This window comes from Odontesthes bonariensis, chromosome 9 (genome assembly GCF_027942865.1).
Source record: "Odontesthes bonariensis isolate fOdoBon6 chromosome 9, fOdoBon6.hap1, whole genome shotgun sequence".
In the NCBI taxonomy this organism is placed as follows: Eukaryota; Metazoa; Chordata; class Actinopteri; order Atheriniformes; family Atherinopsidae; genus Odontesthes; species Odontesthes bonariensis.
Window position 1 is genome coordinate 14,268,371 of NC_134514.1, and position 17,395 is coordinate 14,285,765.

Genomic DNA, 17,395 nt, shown 5'->3' on the forward strand with positions numbered 1-17,395 from the left:
AAACCCTGCACCCTAAATTTTTAGCATCAAGATCAATTAACCATAAGTGATGCACAGTTTTGAGTGGGATGGGGATTTAAAATCAACATTATGTGATAAATGAGATGATAAAAACCATCTAGAATATAACTGCCAGTGTTTTCATGTGTCATGTGGTCTGTGTGCTGCTCTTTACTCAGCCCGGGATATCAGAAAACTATCCAGAAGAAATAGATGCCATCGATATTGACAAATATACAGAAATTAGATTAGGTAAAATGGGATTATGAAATGCTCACATAGATGTCAAACTGCATTAAGAAACAATATATATTAAACAAAAAGCAATAACTAATTCTATTATGTATTTATATATATATAAAAAAAATTAAACTGAGTAAAATATCAATAAACAGAGAATGAGAGAGTAGGTCCAAATATAAACTGATAGAGAGCAGCCACAAATGGAAATGTTTTAAGGAGGACTGAGACTTTTGTAAAGCATTCTGGATCAATACATAATGAATGATAGGGGAGGAATTGATTTTGGTTGAGATGAAAGCACACAAAGAGCTACAATCTTGAATAAAGAAAGGCATTCATCACATTTGTGGTAATAACAAACCAGCTAATAAGAGGGAAGTTTTGAGTACTGATTTCAGCATGTGACTCAAGTATTGATGAAAGGCACCACCTAGTGGTAGTAACTGTGACTGGCAGGGTGACTGTTCTGGATATTAACTTCAAACGATGTGGACTAATTATGAAATTAATTTACCAGGAGATTATTAAATTCATAGGGATGCATAAATGTGGCAGTGTTTATTTTCAAGAATCCCTGTAAGACAAACCAAGTCCCTGACAGTGCCTAAAGGTTTTACCCCAAGTTCACAATAACACCATTAATGTGATTTTCTTTCTTTATACATCTGCACCAGAAAAAAGGAAGAAGGATTGTGACAACCCCAGTAATGATAACCACTGCTCATTATATATGGGGAATTTTTTTTATCAATGCGTTTCATGCTTAAAAAGAAAGAAAGAAAGAAATAAACTGTAAAAAAAAAAAGATCCGGCAGATAAAGTTCAGAAAAAGGTTGAAATTCTGATCTTATCTGCTTGGGATTGTTGCAGTTGTAAAATTTTGTTCAGGCGAACAGCGCTGAATGAACTTGTCCATTACACTTTCATATCTGAACCTCCAGCACTTTAGAACCACCAACAGGACGTTTGATCGGCCTTTATGCTTGTACCTTTTGAACCATTTAAGGTAATGCTGGATTAACTGAGTGAAGCAGAGTTTGAGCGCCCTTTAGTACCATTTTCTATTGTTTTTTTTTTTATTTAATAAAAAAAAACATTTTATTTTTAATTTCACAGGCTACAGTTTTTCTTTCAAAACTTCACAAGAGTTTATCAAACCGTCAAAGTTATGCTCTTCAGACAAGAAAAATAGCAAAAAGGGACAATTTTCATCAAAAATGGATCGAAAATCTATTGTGTCATCTATTATCTGTGTCACATTCATTCACCTATTCATTTACAAAATTAAAAAGTTGAATGAACCTAAGTTAAGTAAGTCCTATATTTTTGGTTTAACATACTGTTGACAGTTTGTTGTCCAGCTCTTTGTTTCATTTAAAACATTTAGACCTAAGTATATAAATGTTGTGAGAGCTAGTAATACAATAGATTTTTTTTTAAATGTCAACATGTTTGCTTAGTAATCTAAAAACTAGTGATGAACATTTATCCATGACTCCCTCGAAGTAGCAAACACACCAAACGTTATTGAAGATCATCTTTCCGAACTGATTTATACTCTGAAAACATGTCCTTGATTAAAGACTACTCTTTCCACCTCGTTCTCAACAATAAGCCGCACCATAAAAACAAGAAAGTGAAACAGTAGTTTCTCGCTCAGAACTCTCTCTTTCTGCCCTTACTCATTTTGCAAGGTGCTACAATGGAGATTAATCACTTTTATCGCACCTTCCTCACACAAACTGTAGAAACCAACAGCTTTATTAGCCCTACTCATCACACCCTGCTCTGCCAACTTAATCATATGCATGTGGGCCCGAGAATTTATTCTGTTTGGCGACATTCAGTTTCCTAATTATATATATGCTTTGTTTTACAAATGTCTGAGCAATTCTTTTTTTTTATCTGTAATTAAATGAATTCCTCTGGGATGGCTGAGTGCCAATTAAAAGACAGGGACTTGTAAATTTTAGACTTAATGCATAATAAATTGAAGAAAGCACAATTTGTCTTTCAGTTGTTACGAGGGCTGAAAGAACATTAAAAGGACACTGCAGTGAGTGCAATTTCTGTAATATCTTCATCAATAATACCAGATGTCTGAAAGAAGAAATGTTGGATTGATTTTATGTAAATTTTCCAATTTCAAATATAGTTATCTCGGCACTAGCTGGTGCAGAGAAGTGTGTTTAAAGGCAGAAATGAAACTCACTGAATAGGATGTTACAATGCTGTCATTATTACATGCAGACAAATTTAGCTACAACACAGCAAGTCAGACACAATTCAAAACTTTTAACCTTTTAAACTCTTTTCCACCAGCATTATGGGTAAGGCTACTGCATTGCCATGAGTCTACTGTGTGAGGTTGTGGAGCATTTTGAATGAAAAGCCCAGTGTCATCAGTATTACTGAGATGTGAGCAGCGCTTTAACAGTTTTGTATTTTCAGCAGATTCTCTAAAACACAAAACTCATCCTCTGTGATTGGTTGAGGCTCAGCATGCTCCATTGTTCCATCAGCCCGTTTGTTCGCTTGGTTTCCTATGCACAAACAAAACTTTCCTGCCATCCTGGGCAACATTTGGCTACTCTGTGCCTTGACAAGCCGGAATATTGGATTCTCTGACTTTTTCTGAAGAAAAAAAAGATAAAGGTATGTCACCAACATGAAAATATCATGTGCGGATTGTCATGTTGATATCTGTTTAATGCTGAGCATTTTTATGGATATAAAAGTAACTTTGTATTTGATTTGGTAGCTAGCCTTTTGAATTGTGATTTATTTATCAATTTTTTTTCCCTAAAAGCAAGAGTGGAAATGCTCACTTTGCATAAAATATTCAAACAAAATGCCGTGTTTTTACAGACGCACCACTGATTCTAACTGGAAGATTCTTGAGCTAACCCTGTTTAGCATGCCATGTTTGGTATCCCTGAAAATCTATCCGACTCAGTCAGAATTCCATCTATTCATTAGCAGGTTTTAAAAAAATGTTTATCAGCATCAAATGTGTGTGTAAGGAAGAAGCCACCACTGTCTGGCAGCGTCAAAGACTAAAGACTTGTCAGACCGAGGTAGCTGCTTCTCCCCCATTTAACAAAGAAGGGATGTTTCTCTAATCAGACCTGTCTAGCTCTAACATGACATGTTTTGCCATTTCCCGACTACATCTGCACATTGTTTTATTCATATCCAGCGCTGCCCCTCACTCTGTAACAGGAAGTATTTGCTGTAATTGGTTGAAAAGCAGCAGCCAGATGTGGCGAGGCCCTGACCTGCTCTGTTTTCTCTCCCTGTGTCAGTCACTGTATTTTGGCAGGATGTACAGCTTCATGGGAGGTGGGTTGTTCTGCGCTGGAGTTGGAAACATACTCCTCATTGTCTCCACGGCAACAGACTATTGGATGCAGTATCGGCACTCCAGCAATTACATGCACCAGGGCCTGTGGCGGTACTGTTTGCCCGGGAAATGTATGACACACACAGACAGCATCGGTGAGACTGCGTGCTCGCCTTCCACTGCACGTGCACGGGAAGGCAGCTCCTCATTTATATTTATCAGTTTGCTGACAGCCGGACTGTGACACTGAGCAACACTGGGGTTGGTTCCCTCTCGTGGCTGAGAGTGGAAATACTGCTAATAGTATATGAACATTATTAAGAATAATATTTTTCCTTTATATATGTGAACAGTGTTTAAGGCAAGAGGCATTTAATTTGTTACACCATAGAAAGAGGCTTTTTTCTTTTGTCAAATTAAAAGCTGTCTCCTGAACGAGGACAGGCATAGAGTATTGAAAATGAATCAGATGTACACTATATATGACAGATGTATTTGTGTGGAACTTCTACCAGAGTTATCAGATCTCTCTTTTCTCTTCCAGCATACTGGGATGCCACTCGGGCCTTCATGATTCTCTCCCTGCTGGCTTGTTTCATTGGCATTGTGATTGGTGTCATGGCCTTCATTCACTACTCCTCCTTCGATTGGTTTGACAAGACATTTGCAGCCGGCATTCTCTTCTTCATCTCCTGTGAGTTATTCCTCCATAGCGACATGGTGTTTTTTTGTTTTTTTTACAGCAGTGAAAAGAATAATCATTTCTGACTTTCTCTTGTGCAGGCTTCTTTGTGTTGCTGGCGATGGCTGTGTACACCGGAGTAACAGTGAACTACTATGGTAAACGCTATGGCAGCTGGCGGTTCTCCTGGTCCTATATAATGGGCTGGGTGGCAGTGGTGCTCACGTTCTTCTCAGGTACGCATCTTACGATCAGATTTTGCAGCTCCACCTGCATGTTGAGCGTCTTGCTATCAATAACCATTTTACTCTTTTTAAAGGTATCTTCTATATGTGTGCCTACCGGATGCACGAATGCCCAAGAAACTCCAACTCTCGCTGACCTGCCGAATATGTCACTCACACCATAATACACGGCCAAAAGGAGCCAATACCCACATGAACTTTCCAACAACTTCCTGCTAACCTAAATATTCATGAATATTCAAAATAAAAGTGAGAAAAAAAAATGCATTGGATTTGTTTTAATTCTGTCTGCATTGTTGAACATGATCACACTGACATGACATTCCTACCGCTGCTGATGGAGCTCAGCATCAGCAGATACTTTAAGTTTTTAGTACTAGTCACAACTTATTGAACGCATCGTATCTACTGAGTTTTATGGTGATCAACCTGTGGGTAAAAGTCACACGACTACTAAAACCTCAATGTTGGGCATCAGTGGAACCCTAACCCTCACAGAAAAAAAAAAAAACTTCCTTAAGCGCTACAGCATTTCACAAAGAAACCTTTAAACTAAAAAAACAAATTAGTCCAAAATCGAGAGAATTGTTTTATTAAGTCTTATTTTGAAAAACATTGTGCAATAGAAACAATTTCAGCTTCATAGAGTAACCAAGATAAACACCCTATGGTATTGTAAACATCAACAACTTTAACTTAAAAGAACACAAATGCTTTAGAAAAAAACCAACAAGTGCAAGTGGTGCCTGGCATACAAAATATTGACAAGACGATCCCGAAAGAGCTGCAGTTAATGGTTTGTGGCAGTTTGATAATGCTGACAATATGATGTGGATAGCATTCACACCAACCTCGTGAGAGGAGAGAACATGTTCATGCACGTTTGTTAAGCCTCTACTGTAGTTTAGTCCAGCTCCTCGATGGTGGGGCCAGAGGAAGCTCCACCCGCTCCAGGGGCACCAGCAGCTCCGGGGAAGCCGCCAGGCATTCCACCTGGTACACCTCCAGCACTTTGGTAAAGCTTAGTCATGATGGGGTTACACACCTTCTCCAGCTCCTTCTGCTGATGCTCAAACTCGTCCTTCTCTGCAGTCTGAAGGAAGGAAACAGATGAGGGAAAGTCAATATTCACTTTAAATCCAAAAATTTTATTTGCAAAACCACACAAACAGACCTGATTTCTATCCAACCAGCTGATGACCTCGTTACTCTTATCCAGAATCTTCTTTTTGTCCTCTTCGCTGATCTTGTCCTTTAGCTTGTCATCCTCCACAGTGGACTTCATATTAAAGGCATAAGACTCCAGACCATTCTTGGTTGTCACCCTCTCCCTCTGCACACCATCCTCAGCCTTGTACTTCTCCGCCTCTTGGACCATACGCTCAATGTCCTCCTTGCTCAAGCGACCTGAGCACCAAAGAAAAAAAGATGGAATTCATTTTTAAAAAACGCCCACCCAATGACTGACTGGACTGCTGCGCCTCAACTTTCACAATAAAGGCGGGGAGCTTAAACTTTAGGTTACCTTTGTCGTTGGTGATCGTGATCTTGTTCTCTTTCCCAGTGCTCTTGTCGACTACAGATATATTCATAATGCCATTGGCATCGATATCGAAGGTCACCTCAATCTGAGGAACCCCCCGAGGAGCCGGAGGAATGCCAGTCAGTTCGAATTTCCCCAACAGGTTGTTGTCTTTGGTCATGGCCCTTTCACCCTCAAACAACTGAAAATATGACGGGTCGACAGGTCAATGCATCTATTATTTCAGTGTAATGCATTATTTTTTGGGGGGTAATTAAAAGAAAAACGATAGTGGTCTGACCTGAATCAGCACACCAGGCTGGTTGTCTGAGTAGGTGGTAAAGGTCTGGGTCTGCTTTGTGGGGATAGTCGTGTTCCTCTTGATGAGCACAGTCATGACTCCACCAGCAGCTTCAAAGCCCAGAGACAAGGGGGTCACATCCAACAGCAGCAGGTCCTGCACATTCTCAGATTTGTCGCCGCACAAGATGGCTGCCTGCACAGCTGCAGAACAAACAGGTGGAAATCAGCTTTGGAGGTATGTCCCAGTAGAGCAAGGCAAGTAATGTTTTGTGTATAGACACACATGGATCATACCTGCACCATAGGCCACTGCCTCATCGGGGTTAATGCTCTTGTTGAGGTCCTTCCCATTGAAGAAGTCCTGCAACAGCTTCTGGATCTTGGGGATACGAGTGGAGCCTCCCACCAACACAATGTCATGAATTTGAGCTTTGTCCATCTTTGCATCACGGAGAGCCTTATCCACGGGTTCAAGTGTTTCTCGGAACAGGTCTGCATTCAGCTCCTCAAACCGAGCTCTGGTGATCAAGGTGTAGAAATCGATGCCCTCGTACAAGGAGTCAATTTCAATGCTGGCCTGTGTGCTGGAGGACAGGGTGCGCTTGGCCCTCTCACACGCCGTGCGCAGATGACACACAGCCCTCTTGTTGTCGCTGATGTCTTTCTTGTACTTGTGTTTGAACTCAGAGATGAAGTGGTTGACCATGCGGTTGTCAAAGTCTTCACCGCCCAAGTGTGTGTCGCCTGCTGTGGACTTCATCTCAAAGATGCCATCTTCACAGTAGGAGGCAGGGAGGTCACAGTGGTCTCATGGAATGTTAAGGGGCTGGGCCATGTTACTAAGAGGGACAAGATTTTCCGACATCTTAAATCTTTATCTGCAGATGTAATTTTCCTGCAAGAGACTCATATAAGACCAACTGAGCAGCGTAGACTGCGGTGCAGCTGGATATCCCAGGTTTATCTGTCGTCGTTCACTTCTCATGCTCGTGGGGTAGCTATTCTTTTCAAGAAAAATATTCCTTTTCAACTCACTTCTCTTAATACAGATCCTAACGGCAGGTATATTATGGTTTCTGGGACTATTAATTCATTTCCATTGACATTTTTGAATATCTACGGTCCGAATGTAGACGATCCTAATTTTTTCAAAAAAGTTTTTGATTTGTTGCCAGATGCCACCAACTCTAATATAATAATTGGAGGTGATTTTAATTGCTATTTAGATCCTTATTTGGACAGAATGTCTTCACGTCCACCTCCAAACATTATGTCAGTGCAGGTCCTGAACAATTTGATTAAGACTAGAAATGCAGTGGATATTTGGAGGATTCAGCATCCTACGGACAGAGACTACTCCTTTTATTCACATGTCCACAAATCTTACAGCAGAATAGACTATTTCTTGATTGACTCGCGTCTAATTCCTTCTGTCACTAATACTAAATACCACAATATAATAATTTCGGATCACAGTCCCCTGTTGTTGTCCTTAAACCTCTCTCTTCCTAAACAAAACTACTCCTGGCGCTTTAACCCTCTGTTGCTCTCCGATGTTAACTTTGTGGAAACTATTACTACCAAACTAAAAACCTTTATAGAAATTAACGATAACGGTGAAGTGTCGGATTCTACTCTTTGGGAAACTCTAAAGGTCGTTATTCGCGGAGACATAATTTCCTATGAATCTGCCATCAAAAAAAAGAGAGAGAAGCGTTTGTTAGAAATCAGGAATACTCTCCCCACCTATGAAGCGGCATACCGAGCCTCAATGTCTTCTGAAGACTACAATAAGATAGTTAAGCTCAAATATGAGTATAACTGCATTTTAGGAATCCAGACAAACAGCCTCCTTCTGAAACTGAGACAAAAACATTTTGAACTGGGGGAAAAACCCGTGGGGCTCCTGTCGCGGCAGCTTAGGGGCATGCAGGCTTCCAGGACGATTCACAATATTAAATCTGAGGCAGGCGCCTTGTTGACCGACCCTATAGAGATAAATGATCGTTTCAAAGAGTTTTACAGTGAGCTGTACTCTTCTAAATGTGATGCCACCCACTCTGACCTGGCCAACTTTTTTGCCTCTCTTGAAACACCTAAACTTGGTGATGCAGCCAGCAAAGACCTAGACTCCGATTTTACACTGGAAGAAATAATCTCTGCTATTAAGTCCTTCCCATCAGGCAAAGCGTCCGGACCTGACGGCTTCGGCTGCAAATTCTATAAGAAGTTTGGTGGCATCCTTGCTCCGCTTCTGCTCAGGATGATGGTTAGTTCTAAGAGGGACAAAATGTTACCAAAAACACTCTATGAGGCCAATATCTCCCTCATTCTGAAGAAGGGCAGGGAGGAAACAGACCCGGGCAGCTATAGACCTATTGCACTTCAGAATTCGGACAGGAAAATAATAACCAAAATATTAGCTGGTCGGTTAAACAAGTATTTGTCATCTATAATTCATCCTGACCAGACAGGGTTCATCCCCGGTAGATTTTCTCCAATGTCAGGCGCCTTCTTAATGTTATGTATGTCGATCACGTTGAGACCAGTGGGGCAGCAATTTTGTCTCTGGACGCACACAAGGCTTTCGACCAGGTCGAGTGGCCATATATGTTAGAATCCCTGCACAGATTCGGGTTCGGTGACTCTTTTGTATCTTGGGTGAGACTGATATATGCTAACCCGATGTGCTCCATTTTAACCAATGGTGATAGATCGTCACCATTCCCTTTGCGTCGCTCGGTACAGCAGGGCTGCCCTCTCTCGCCTGCCCTCTTTGCTGTCGCGCTGGAGCCCCTCGCCTTAATGATAAGAACCCATCTGGAAATTGTGGGCTTGGAAGTGGGAGGTACTGAAATGCTCATTAGCCTGTACGCAGACGATGTCATATTAGGCCTAAAAAAGCCAGAGAAATCTGTTCCCCTTCTGCTAGAACTGATCACCTCTTTCGTAAAGCTGTCTGGGTATACAATTAACTGGGCAAAGAGCAAATTTATGCCCCTCTCAAACACCTACACGCCTGGTTTCCTAGAAAACATCCCTTTTAGGTTGGTTAAAGACCACTTTACATATCTTGGCCTGACAATACCCAAGGTACGTGGCCAGGCTTAAGGGAAATATTGAGGCTTGGAAGATCTTGCCTATGTCAATGATCGGGCGTATTAACTCGATTAAAATGGTCTCCCTTCCCAGGTTTCTCTACCTCTGTCAGAACCTTCCTATTTTCCTCACATCAGCCTTTTTTATAGAACTAGACTCCATAATTTTGCCATACATTTGGAATTATAAGAACCACAGGATCTCAAAAGCCCATCTACAAAAGGCCAAATCAGAGGGAGGACTGGGTCTACCCATATTTAGACATTACTACTGGGCTGCTAACATGAGGGCCCTGATGTTTTGGCAGCTGGAATCTCCGGGCAGTTTGGCCCCTGGGGCCCCCTCCTGGCTGAATATGGAGGCCAACTCGGTAGTCGGATCATCTTTATCTGCCTTGCTGTTCTGCAAAACAGAGACGTTAGCCATCTTGAGGAGTCAAAGTTTTGTTGTTAAAAACGCTGTTAGAATTTTAAACCAGGTGAGAAAAGCCTTGGGTCTGCCAACGACATCCGTACATACACCTATCTGCTTCAACCACTCCTTTATGCCCTCAGCATTAGACAGAGTTTTCCATGCCTGGAAGGACAGGGGTCTTACCATTCGCACCATTTTCGCTACCTGCAAATCAGAGACTACGTTCGATCCAAAATCCCTGATTTTAAAACTCTCCCTAAGGAGCATGTGTTTTTTGATGTCTTAAAGAGCCCCCCTGATTCCAGGCATCTCATTACCAGATTTGTGCGTTTGTTTGATGATTGTAACGGGGCTGCCACGGACAGTGTGAGGGAGGCTTGGGAGGGAGAGCAAGGCATTGAGCTCTCTGCAGAAACATGGGAGAAGTGTTTGGCTATGATACAATCCTGCTCGGTTAACAGCAGACATCAGCTGATTCAATTCAAAGTTGTTCACCGTCTTCATTACTGCAAACTCAAACTGCACAGGATTGCCCCCTCTGTCTCACCGCTGTGTGACAGATGTAAAGTGTTGGAGGGCACACTGTCTCACACCTTCTGGTTCTGTCCCTTGCTGACCAGACTCTGGGACAAAATATTCGACTGGTTCTCCAAGGCCTATAAGAGACCCTTCCAACCGGAGGCTGAACTTGGCATCTTTGGCTGCTCACAGACTACAGTAGGCCTACCTGCAGCAACACAGCAGTCTCTGATGCTGGGGATGACTGTTGCAAAAAGGCTAATCCTACTGGAGTGGAAGTCCACGTCTCCCCCTTGCTTTCAGAGGTGGTTGGCTGATATGGCTTCAGTCATACAGATGGAAAGACTCAGGTTCACAAGGACTAATTCAATGGGAAAGTTTCTGACTATTTGGGGGCCCTTCCTTGCCTCCCTGGATGAGATCAGGACAGATGATAAATAACTGGTAGCTTTACTGCATATTTGTTTATACACTCATTTATGTGTATGTGTGCTTACTAATGTCACAGATATCTTTTTGTAATTTAATTTTGCGTGTCTGAGCCGGGGGGGGGGGGGGGGGGGGGGGGTTGTTATTGTTGTTGTTATTGTCATGTCTGTTTTACTTTTTTAAATGAAAACAAATTTAAAAAATATATAAAAAAAAAAAGATGCCATCTTCAATTGTCAAGATGGAGACATCGAATGTGCCACCGCCAAGGTCAAAGATGAGAACATTTCTCTCAGATCCAACCTAAAAGTAGAAATGGCTGGATTGAGATTCAAAATTCATCTAATAAATTAACCGAATGTCACAGCAAATGCTCTAAGACGTTCCTCAAAACATCAGTGTGCTGTATTTTGATGATTACATTTCTTTTGGATTACACACCAAAGTGGACATTGTTCCAAAATTGTTGGTTATAGCTACTCGAAGGGCCTCAATGACATTTTAGCAGTGCAGAAAACCCTAGCTTAAGAGTTGTTTTACCTTTTTGTCCAGGCCATAAGCAATCGCGGCAGCAGTGGGCTCGTTGATGATGCGAAGTCCAGAAATAGTACCTGCGTCTTTGGTCGCCTGGCGCTGAGAGTCATTGAAGTAGACAGGGACGGTCACAACAGCATTTGTTACAGTGTGCCAACATGAATAGTTACACATTAAAAAAAGTTTAAGACATTGCCAACATTTAAAAAAACAGCATTTATGCAGTTTTTCACCATATCAAAAAAAAATAAGACCTTACAAATCTAGATCCTAATAAAATTACTGAGCTGTAGTAAACAGAACACAAGCAGTACAACGTTGTCTTTACATCTCTGTATAAGTACCTTGCCAAGGTAAGCTTCAGCAATCTCCCTCATTTTAAGCAGCACCATGGAGGAGATCTCCTCTGGGTAGAAGATTTTGGTCTCACCCTTGTATTCCACCTTTACTTTGGGGCGTGAAGCATCATTAATAACTGTAAAGGGCCAGTGTTTCATGTCTGACTGGACAACGCCGTCATCAAACCGGCGTCCAATAAGACGTTTGGCGTCTAAGGGGACACAGGAGATGCAATTAATGATTACAAATGAAGGTCACTTATCATACTTGAATAAAGAAAATCGTACGAAATACGGTGTTATTGGGGTTCAGGGCCACCTGATTCTTGGCTGCATCTCCAATCAACCTCTCTTTGTCAGTAAAGGTAACGTAGCTGGGTGTGGTCCTGTTTCCCTGGTCGTTGGCAATGATCTCAACTTTGCCGTGCTGAAACACTCCCACACAGGAGTAGGTTGTGCCCAGGTCAATGCCAACTGCTGGCCCCTTCGACATGGTTCCTGAAGGAAAAAAAAAAAAGACACTTCAACTGTCACTTGAGTTCCATTATGTGAAAAGACAGATAAGTACATTTTGCTCCCTTAAGTTTTGAGGGGCAGCTCCCATCTTGCACATCTGACATACGTGGTAATGAGGCTATTATCAGAATCTGAGCTGCTCAAACAGAAGTGTGAAAAAGCTGTCAGTGAAGAGGAAGTCCACAGCGCCCGTTTACGAGATGACAGATCAGGAGTCATGGGCCTGCTCCAGGAACAAAAACCTGTATGATCATCATTCTTTTTAATAGGTTTCTACAGTGTGTGGACTTTGTGTGAAATTCATTCTAATATAATGTATTAAGGTATGGTAATAAATCAGATGTAGAACTAGAGAAGGGGTAACATGGCCGGTAATACAACCTGAAAAATGTTCATTTGTAACAAAAAGGTTTTCCAGACAACCCAGTCAGATGTTACTTCTTAGCACAGTTCACATGTTTACTGTGTCTACAGCAGCAGCTCGTCAATTTACTGTAATGTCAGCGTAATAATAGACCACACGGAGGAGGGGGTGAGGTCATTACCACTAACCCCTGTGTGATACTTCTTGTTCTAGGATGTGGGGTCGCAGACAGTGTAGATAAGGTGAATCCGGACACAACTCATTATGTTGCTGCTTTTTATTTCACAGAAAGTTTTTGGCATCAAGCTGTGTTGAAAATTTGGAACTCACTCTGAAGAGAACCTTTACAAAACGTATTAAACCATGTGACGAGCAGGGTTATTTTCTCAGTCTGATATAAAACTTCGTGGAGCTAGAGGAACCTCCACCCGCTGGCTATAAGAAGCAATGCAGGTTTAAAGTGCTTCGCGTCCGCAAGCTTTGTCTGTGTTTTATGTGCAGTATTTGGGTGGTGCAAGAAGCATGTGTCTGGCACTCTGATAAATAACAATAATTTTTCACTCCAGCTCTCAAAGGTGAGGATTAAACACAACACTTGAGCTGTTAATCAAATATGACATGTGCTCAAGGAGACTATGTTGACTATGACAAATCTGCCATCTAATACTATACCATCCCTACCAGGGCTTCTAAAAAGCAGTATTGACAGGGCCTCACCTCGGACCATACTTTGAAAAAGACAATCTCAATCGTCAAACTTTACTTCTTTTTTTTTTTTTTTAAACTTAGTTTAGCTCAGTTCTTTATACCCTAAGGGGGTAATTATGACGTAATCCTACAGACACTCTAAAGTGAACAAAGCTATCCAAATCAATATTTGTGCTAGTTAAAAAAGTTGATCAGATCTTAGGAACGAGAGGGCACAAACAGTGAGCAGCAGCAGGCTTCAGGAGCAGCAGCAATAGGCTTCAGGATCAGCAGCAGCAGCAGCAGCAGCAGCAGGCTTCAGGAGCAGCAGCAGCTGGCTTCAGCAGCAGCAGCAGCAGGCTTCAGGAGCAGCAGCAGGATTCAGCAGCAGCAGCAGGCTTCGGGAACAGCAGCAGGCTTCAGCAGCAGCAGCAGGCTTCAGCAGCAGCAGCAGGATTCAGGAGCAGCAGCAGGAGGCTTCAGGAGCAGCAGGCTTCAGGAGCAGCAGGCTTCAGGAGCAGCAGGCTTCAGGAGCAGCAACAGCAGGCTTCAGCAGCAGCAGCAGGCTTCAGGAGCAGCAGCAGGCTTCAGGAGCAGCAGCAGGATTCAGGGGCAGCAGCAGGATTCAGCAGCAGCAGCAGGCTTCGGGAACAGCAGCAGGCTTCAGCAGCAGCAGCAGGCTTCAGGAGCAGCAGCAGGCTTCAGGAGCAGCAGCAGGATTCAGGAGCAGCAGCAGGATTCAGCAGCAGCAGCAGGCTTCGGGAACAGCAGCAGGCTTCAGCAGCAGCAGCAGGATTCAGGAGCAGCAGCAGGCTTCAGCAGCAGCAGCAGGCTTCAGCAGCAGCAGGCTTCAGGAGCAGCAGCAGGCTTCAGGAGTAGCAACAGCAGGCTTCAGCAGCAGCAGCAGGCTTCAGGAGCAGCAACAGGCTTCAGGAGCAGCAGCAGGATTCAGGAGCAGCAGCAGGATTCAGGAGCAGCAGCAGGATTCAGCAGCAGCAGCAGGCTTCGGGAACAGCAGCAGGCTTCAGCAGCAGCAGCAGCAGGCTTCAGCAGCAGCAGCAGGCTTCAGGAGCAGCAGCAGGCTTCAGGAGCAGCAGCAGGCTTCAGGAGCAGCAGCAGGATTCAGCAGCAGCAGCAGGCTTCGGGAACAGCAGCAGGCTTCAGCAGCAGCAGCAGGATTCAGGAGCAGCAGCAGGCTTCAGCAGCAGCAGGCTTCAGGAGTAGCAACAGCAGGCTTCAGCAGCAGCAGCAGGCTTCAGGAGCAGCAGCAGGCTTCAGGAGCAGCAGCAGGATTCAGGAGCAGCAGCAGGATTCAGGAGCAGCAGCAGGATTCAGCAGCAGCAGCAGGCTTCAGCAGCAGCAGGCTTCAGGAGCAGCAGCAGGCTTCAGGAGTAGCAACAGCAGGATTCAGCAGCAGCAGCAGGCTTCAGGAGCAGCAGCAGGCTTCAGGAGCAGCAGCAGGATTCAGGAGCAGCAGCAGGATTCAGCAGCAGCAGCAGGCTTCGGGAACAGCAGCAGGCTTCAGCAGCAGCAGCAGCAGGATTCAGGAGCAGCAGCAGGCTTCAGCAGCAGCAGCAGGCTTCAGGAGCAGCAGCAGGCTTCAGGAGCAGCAGCAGGATTCAGCAGCAGCAGCAGGCTTCGGGAACAGCAGCAGGCTTCAGCAGCAGCAGCAGGATTCAGGAGCAGCAGCAGGCTTCAGCAGCAGCAGCAGGCTTCAGCAGCAGCAGGCTTCAGGAGCAGCAGCAGGCTTCAGGAGTAGCAACAGCAGGCTTCAGCAGCAGCAGCAGGCTTCAGGAGCAGCAGCAGGCTTCAGGAGCAGCAGCAGGATTCAGGAGCAGCAGCAGGATTCAGGAGCAGCAGCAGGATTCAGCAGCAGCAGCAGGCTTCGGGAACAGCAGCAGGCTTCAGCAGCAGCAGCAGCAGGATTCAGGAGCAGCAGCAGGCTTCAGCAGCAGCAGCAGGCTTCAGCAGCAGCAGGCTTCAGGAGCAGCAGCAGGCTTCAGGAGCAGCAGCAGGCTTCAGGAGCAGCAGGCTTCAGGAGCAGCAGGCTTCAGGAGCAGCAGCAGCAGGCTTCAGGAGCAGCAGCAGGATTCAGGAGCAGCAGCAGGCTTCAGGAGCAGCAGCAGGCTTCAGGAGTAGCAGCAGCAGGCTTCAGGAGCAGCAGCAGGCTTCAGGAGCAGCAGCAGCAGGCTTCAGGAGCAGCAGCAGGATTCAGGAGCAGCAGCAGGCTTCAGGAGCAGCAGCAGCAGGCTTCAGGAGCAGCAGCAGGATTCAGGAGCAGCAGCAGGCTTCAGCAGCAGCAGCAGGCTTCAGCAGCAGCAGGCTTCAGGAGCAGCAGCAGGCTTCAGGAGCAGCAGCAGGCTTCAGGAGCAGCAGGCTTCAGGAGCAGCAGGCTTCAGGAGCAGCAGGCTACAGCAACAGCAGCAGGCTTCGGCAGCAGCAGCAGGCTTCGGGAACAGCAGCAGGCTTCAGGAGCAGCAGCAGCAGGCTTCAGCAGCAGCAGCAGGCTTCAGCAGCAGCAGCAGGCTTCAGCAGCAGCAGCAGGCTTCAGGAGCAGCAGCAGCAGGCTTCAGGAGCAGCAGCAGGCTTCAGGAGCAGCAGCAGGCTTCAGGAGCAGCAGCAGCAGGCTTCAGGAGCAGCAGCAGGATTCAGGAGCAGCAGCAGGCTTCAGCAGCAGCAGCAGGCTTCAGCAGCAGCAGCAGGCTTCAGCAGCAGCAGGCTTCAGGAGCAGCAGCAGGCTTCAGGAGCAGCAGCAGGCTTCAGGAGCAGCAGCAGGCTTCAGGAGTAGCAGCAGCAGGCTTCAGGAGCAGCAGCAGGCTTCAGGAGCAGCAGCAGCAGGCTTCAGGAGCAGCAGCAGGATTCAGGAGCAGCAGCAGGCTTCAGGAGCAGCAGCAGCAGGCTTCAGGAGCAGCAGCAGGATTCAGGAGCAGCAGCAGGCTTCAGCAGCAGCAGCAGGCTTCAGCAGCAGCAGCAGGCTTCAGCAGCAGCAGGCTTCAGGAGCAGCAGCAGGCTTCAGGAGCAGCAGCAGGCTTCAGGAGCAGCAGGCTACAGCAACAGCAGCAGGCTTCGGCAGCAGCAGCAGGCTTCGGGAACAGCAGCAGGCTTCAGGAGCAGCAGCAGCAGGCTTCAGCAGCAGCAGCAGGCTTCAGCAGCAGCAGCAGGCTTCAGGAGCAGCAGCAGCAGGCTTCAGGAGCAGCAGCAGGCTTCAGGAGCAGCAGCAGGCTTCAGGAGCAGCAGCAGCAGGCTTCAGGAGCAGCAGCAGGATTCAGGAGCAGCAGCAGGCTTCAGCAGCAGCAGCAGGCTTCAGCAGCAGCAGCAGGCTTCAGCAGCAGCAGGCTTCAGGAGCAGCAGCAGGCTTCAGGAGCAGCAGCAGGCTTCAGGAGCAGCAGCAGCAGGCTTCAGGAGCAGCAGGCTACAGCAACAGCAGCAGGCTTCGGCAGCAGCAGCAGGCTTCGGGAACAGCAGCAGGCTTCAGGAGCAGCAGCAGCAGGCTTCAGCAGCAGCAGCAGGCTTCAGGAGCAGCAGCAGGCTTCAGGAGCAGCAGCAGGATTCAGGAGCAGCAGCAGGATTCAGGAGCAGCAGCAGGATTCAGGAGCATCATGACCCAGGCTATCAACAGCAGCTCCAGCATGGAGGGCGTGTCACCACAACATTTCAGTAGCAGAGAACTTTCTGGAGCTTCACTTTCTCACCACGCCACTTCATTAAAGGGGAGGTCCAGAAAGTTATCTGAGGTCTGCAGCCCTGCAGATATTCATTAGAACAGGACCCAATCTCAATAAAAAAAACGCATAATTTCAAGCCCGTGTGTTAAGAGAATGACTTCAATGAGACGCAGATTTCGGTTAGATTAATTTAATGTGCACATCAAAAGTATAAAGAGTGATGCCCACTGATGAAAAAAAAAGAATGTTGAGATGCAGAATATTTAAATTCGCTTAAAAGTGTCAAATGTAAACTCGGTGAAGTTGGCCTTAACGTTAAGAAACGTACAGTCGTTAACTATGACGGTACAAAACAATACCGTCGCAAACCTTTCACCGACAGCCACGTACCTGCTCAGATTTAAAACCTGTCGTGCTCTCAGCTTACAGCGGCTGTAGACTTTTCTCCCCTCGGTAACTCGGCTCCAGTCTTCGCTTGTCTGGTCGACTGTT

General features: G+C 45.5%; 2 protein-coding genes across 2 annotated transcripts; one reads left to right on the forward strand and one right to left on the reverse strand.

Moving 5' to 3' along the window:
• The first annotated feature begins 2,817 nt into the window (after positions 1-2,817).
• Positions 2,818-4,649, forward strand: LOC142388801 (lens fiber membrane intrinsic protein-like). Its single transcript, XM_075474360.1, has 5 exons — positions 2,818-2,898; positions 3,549-3,741; positions 4,131-4,280; positions 4,370-4,504; positions 4,588-4,649. Exons 2-5 carry the CDS (start codon positions 3,567-3,569, stop codon positions 4,647-4,649), a joined length of 522 nt encoding a protein of 173 aa, XP_075330475.1. The 5' UTR covers positions 2,818-2,898; positions 3,549-3,566.
• A 290-nt stretch (positions 4,650-4,939) lies between these two features.
• On the reverse strand, positions 4,940-17,395 carry LOC142388220 (heat shock cognate 71 kDa protein-like). Its single transcript, XM_075473238.1, has 10 exons — positions 17,294-17,395; positions 11,960-12,169; positions 11,678-11,883; positions 11,340-11,483; positions 11,034-11,102; positions 6,633-7,119; positions 6,337-6,539; positions 6,039-6,237; positions 5,688-5,920; positions 4,940-5,606 (listed from the first exon to the last, which is right to left on the reverse strand). Exons 2-10 carry the CDS (start codon positions 12,162-12,164, stop codon positions 5,418-5,420), a joined length of 1,935 nt encoding a protein of 644 aa, XP_075329353.1. The 5' UTR covers positions 12,165-12,169; positions 17,294-17,395; the 3' UTR covers positions 4,940-5,417.

Excerpts from the sequence above, each read along its gene's own strand:
- LOC142388220 (XM_075473238.1), bottom strand. The coding sequence starts at position 12,164 with ATGTCGAAGGGGCCAGCAGTTGGCATTGACCTGGGCACAACCTACTCC. Across the intron at positions 11,884-11,959 it reads CCCCAATAACACCGTATTTC|ACGCCAAACGTCTTATTGGA; the intron begins GTACGATTTTCT and ends GTGTCCCCTTAG. Across the intron at positions 11,103-11,339 it reads CTTATGGCCTGGACAAAAAG|GTTGGATCTGAGAGAAATGT; the intron begins GTAAAACAACTC and ends TTCTACTTTTAG.
- LOC142388801 (XM_075474360.1), top strand. The coding sequence starts at position 3,567 with ATGTACAGCTTCATGGGAGGTGGGTTGTTCTGCGCTGGAGTTGGAAAC. Across the intron at positions 3,742-4,130 it reads GACACACACAGACAGCATCG|CATACTGGGATGCCACTCGG; the intron begins GTGAGACTGCGT and ends TTTCTCTTCCAG. Across the intron at positions 4,281-4,369 it reads CATTCTCTTCTTCATCTCCT|GCTTCTTTGTGTTGCTGGCG; the intron begins GTGAGTTATTCC and ends TCTCTTGTGCAG.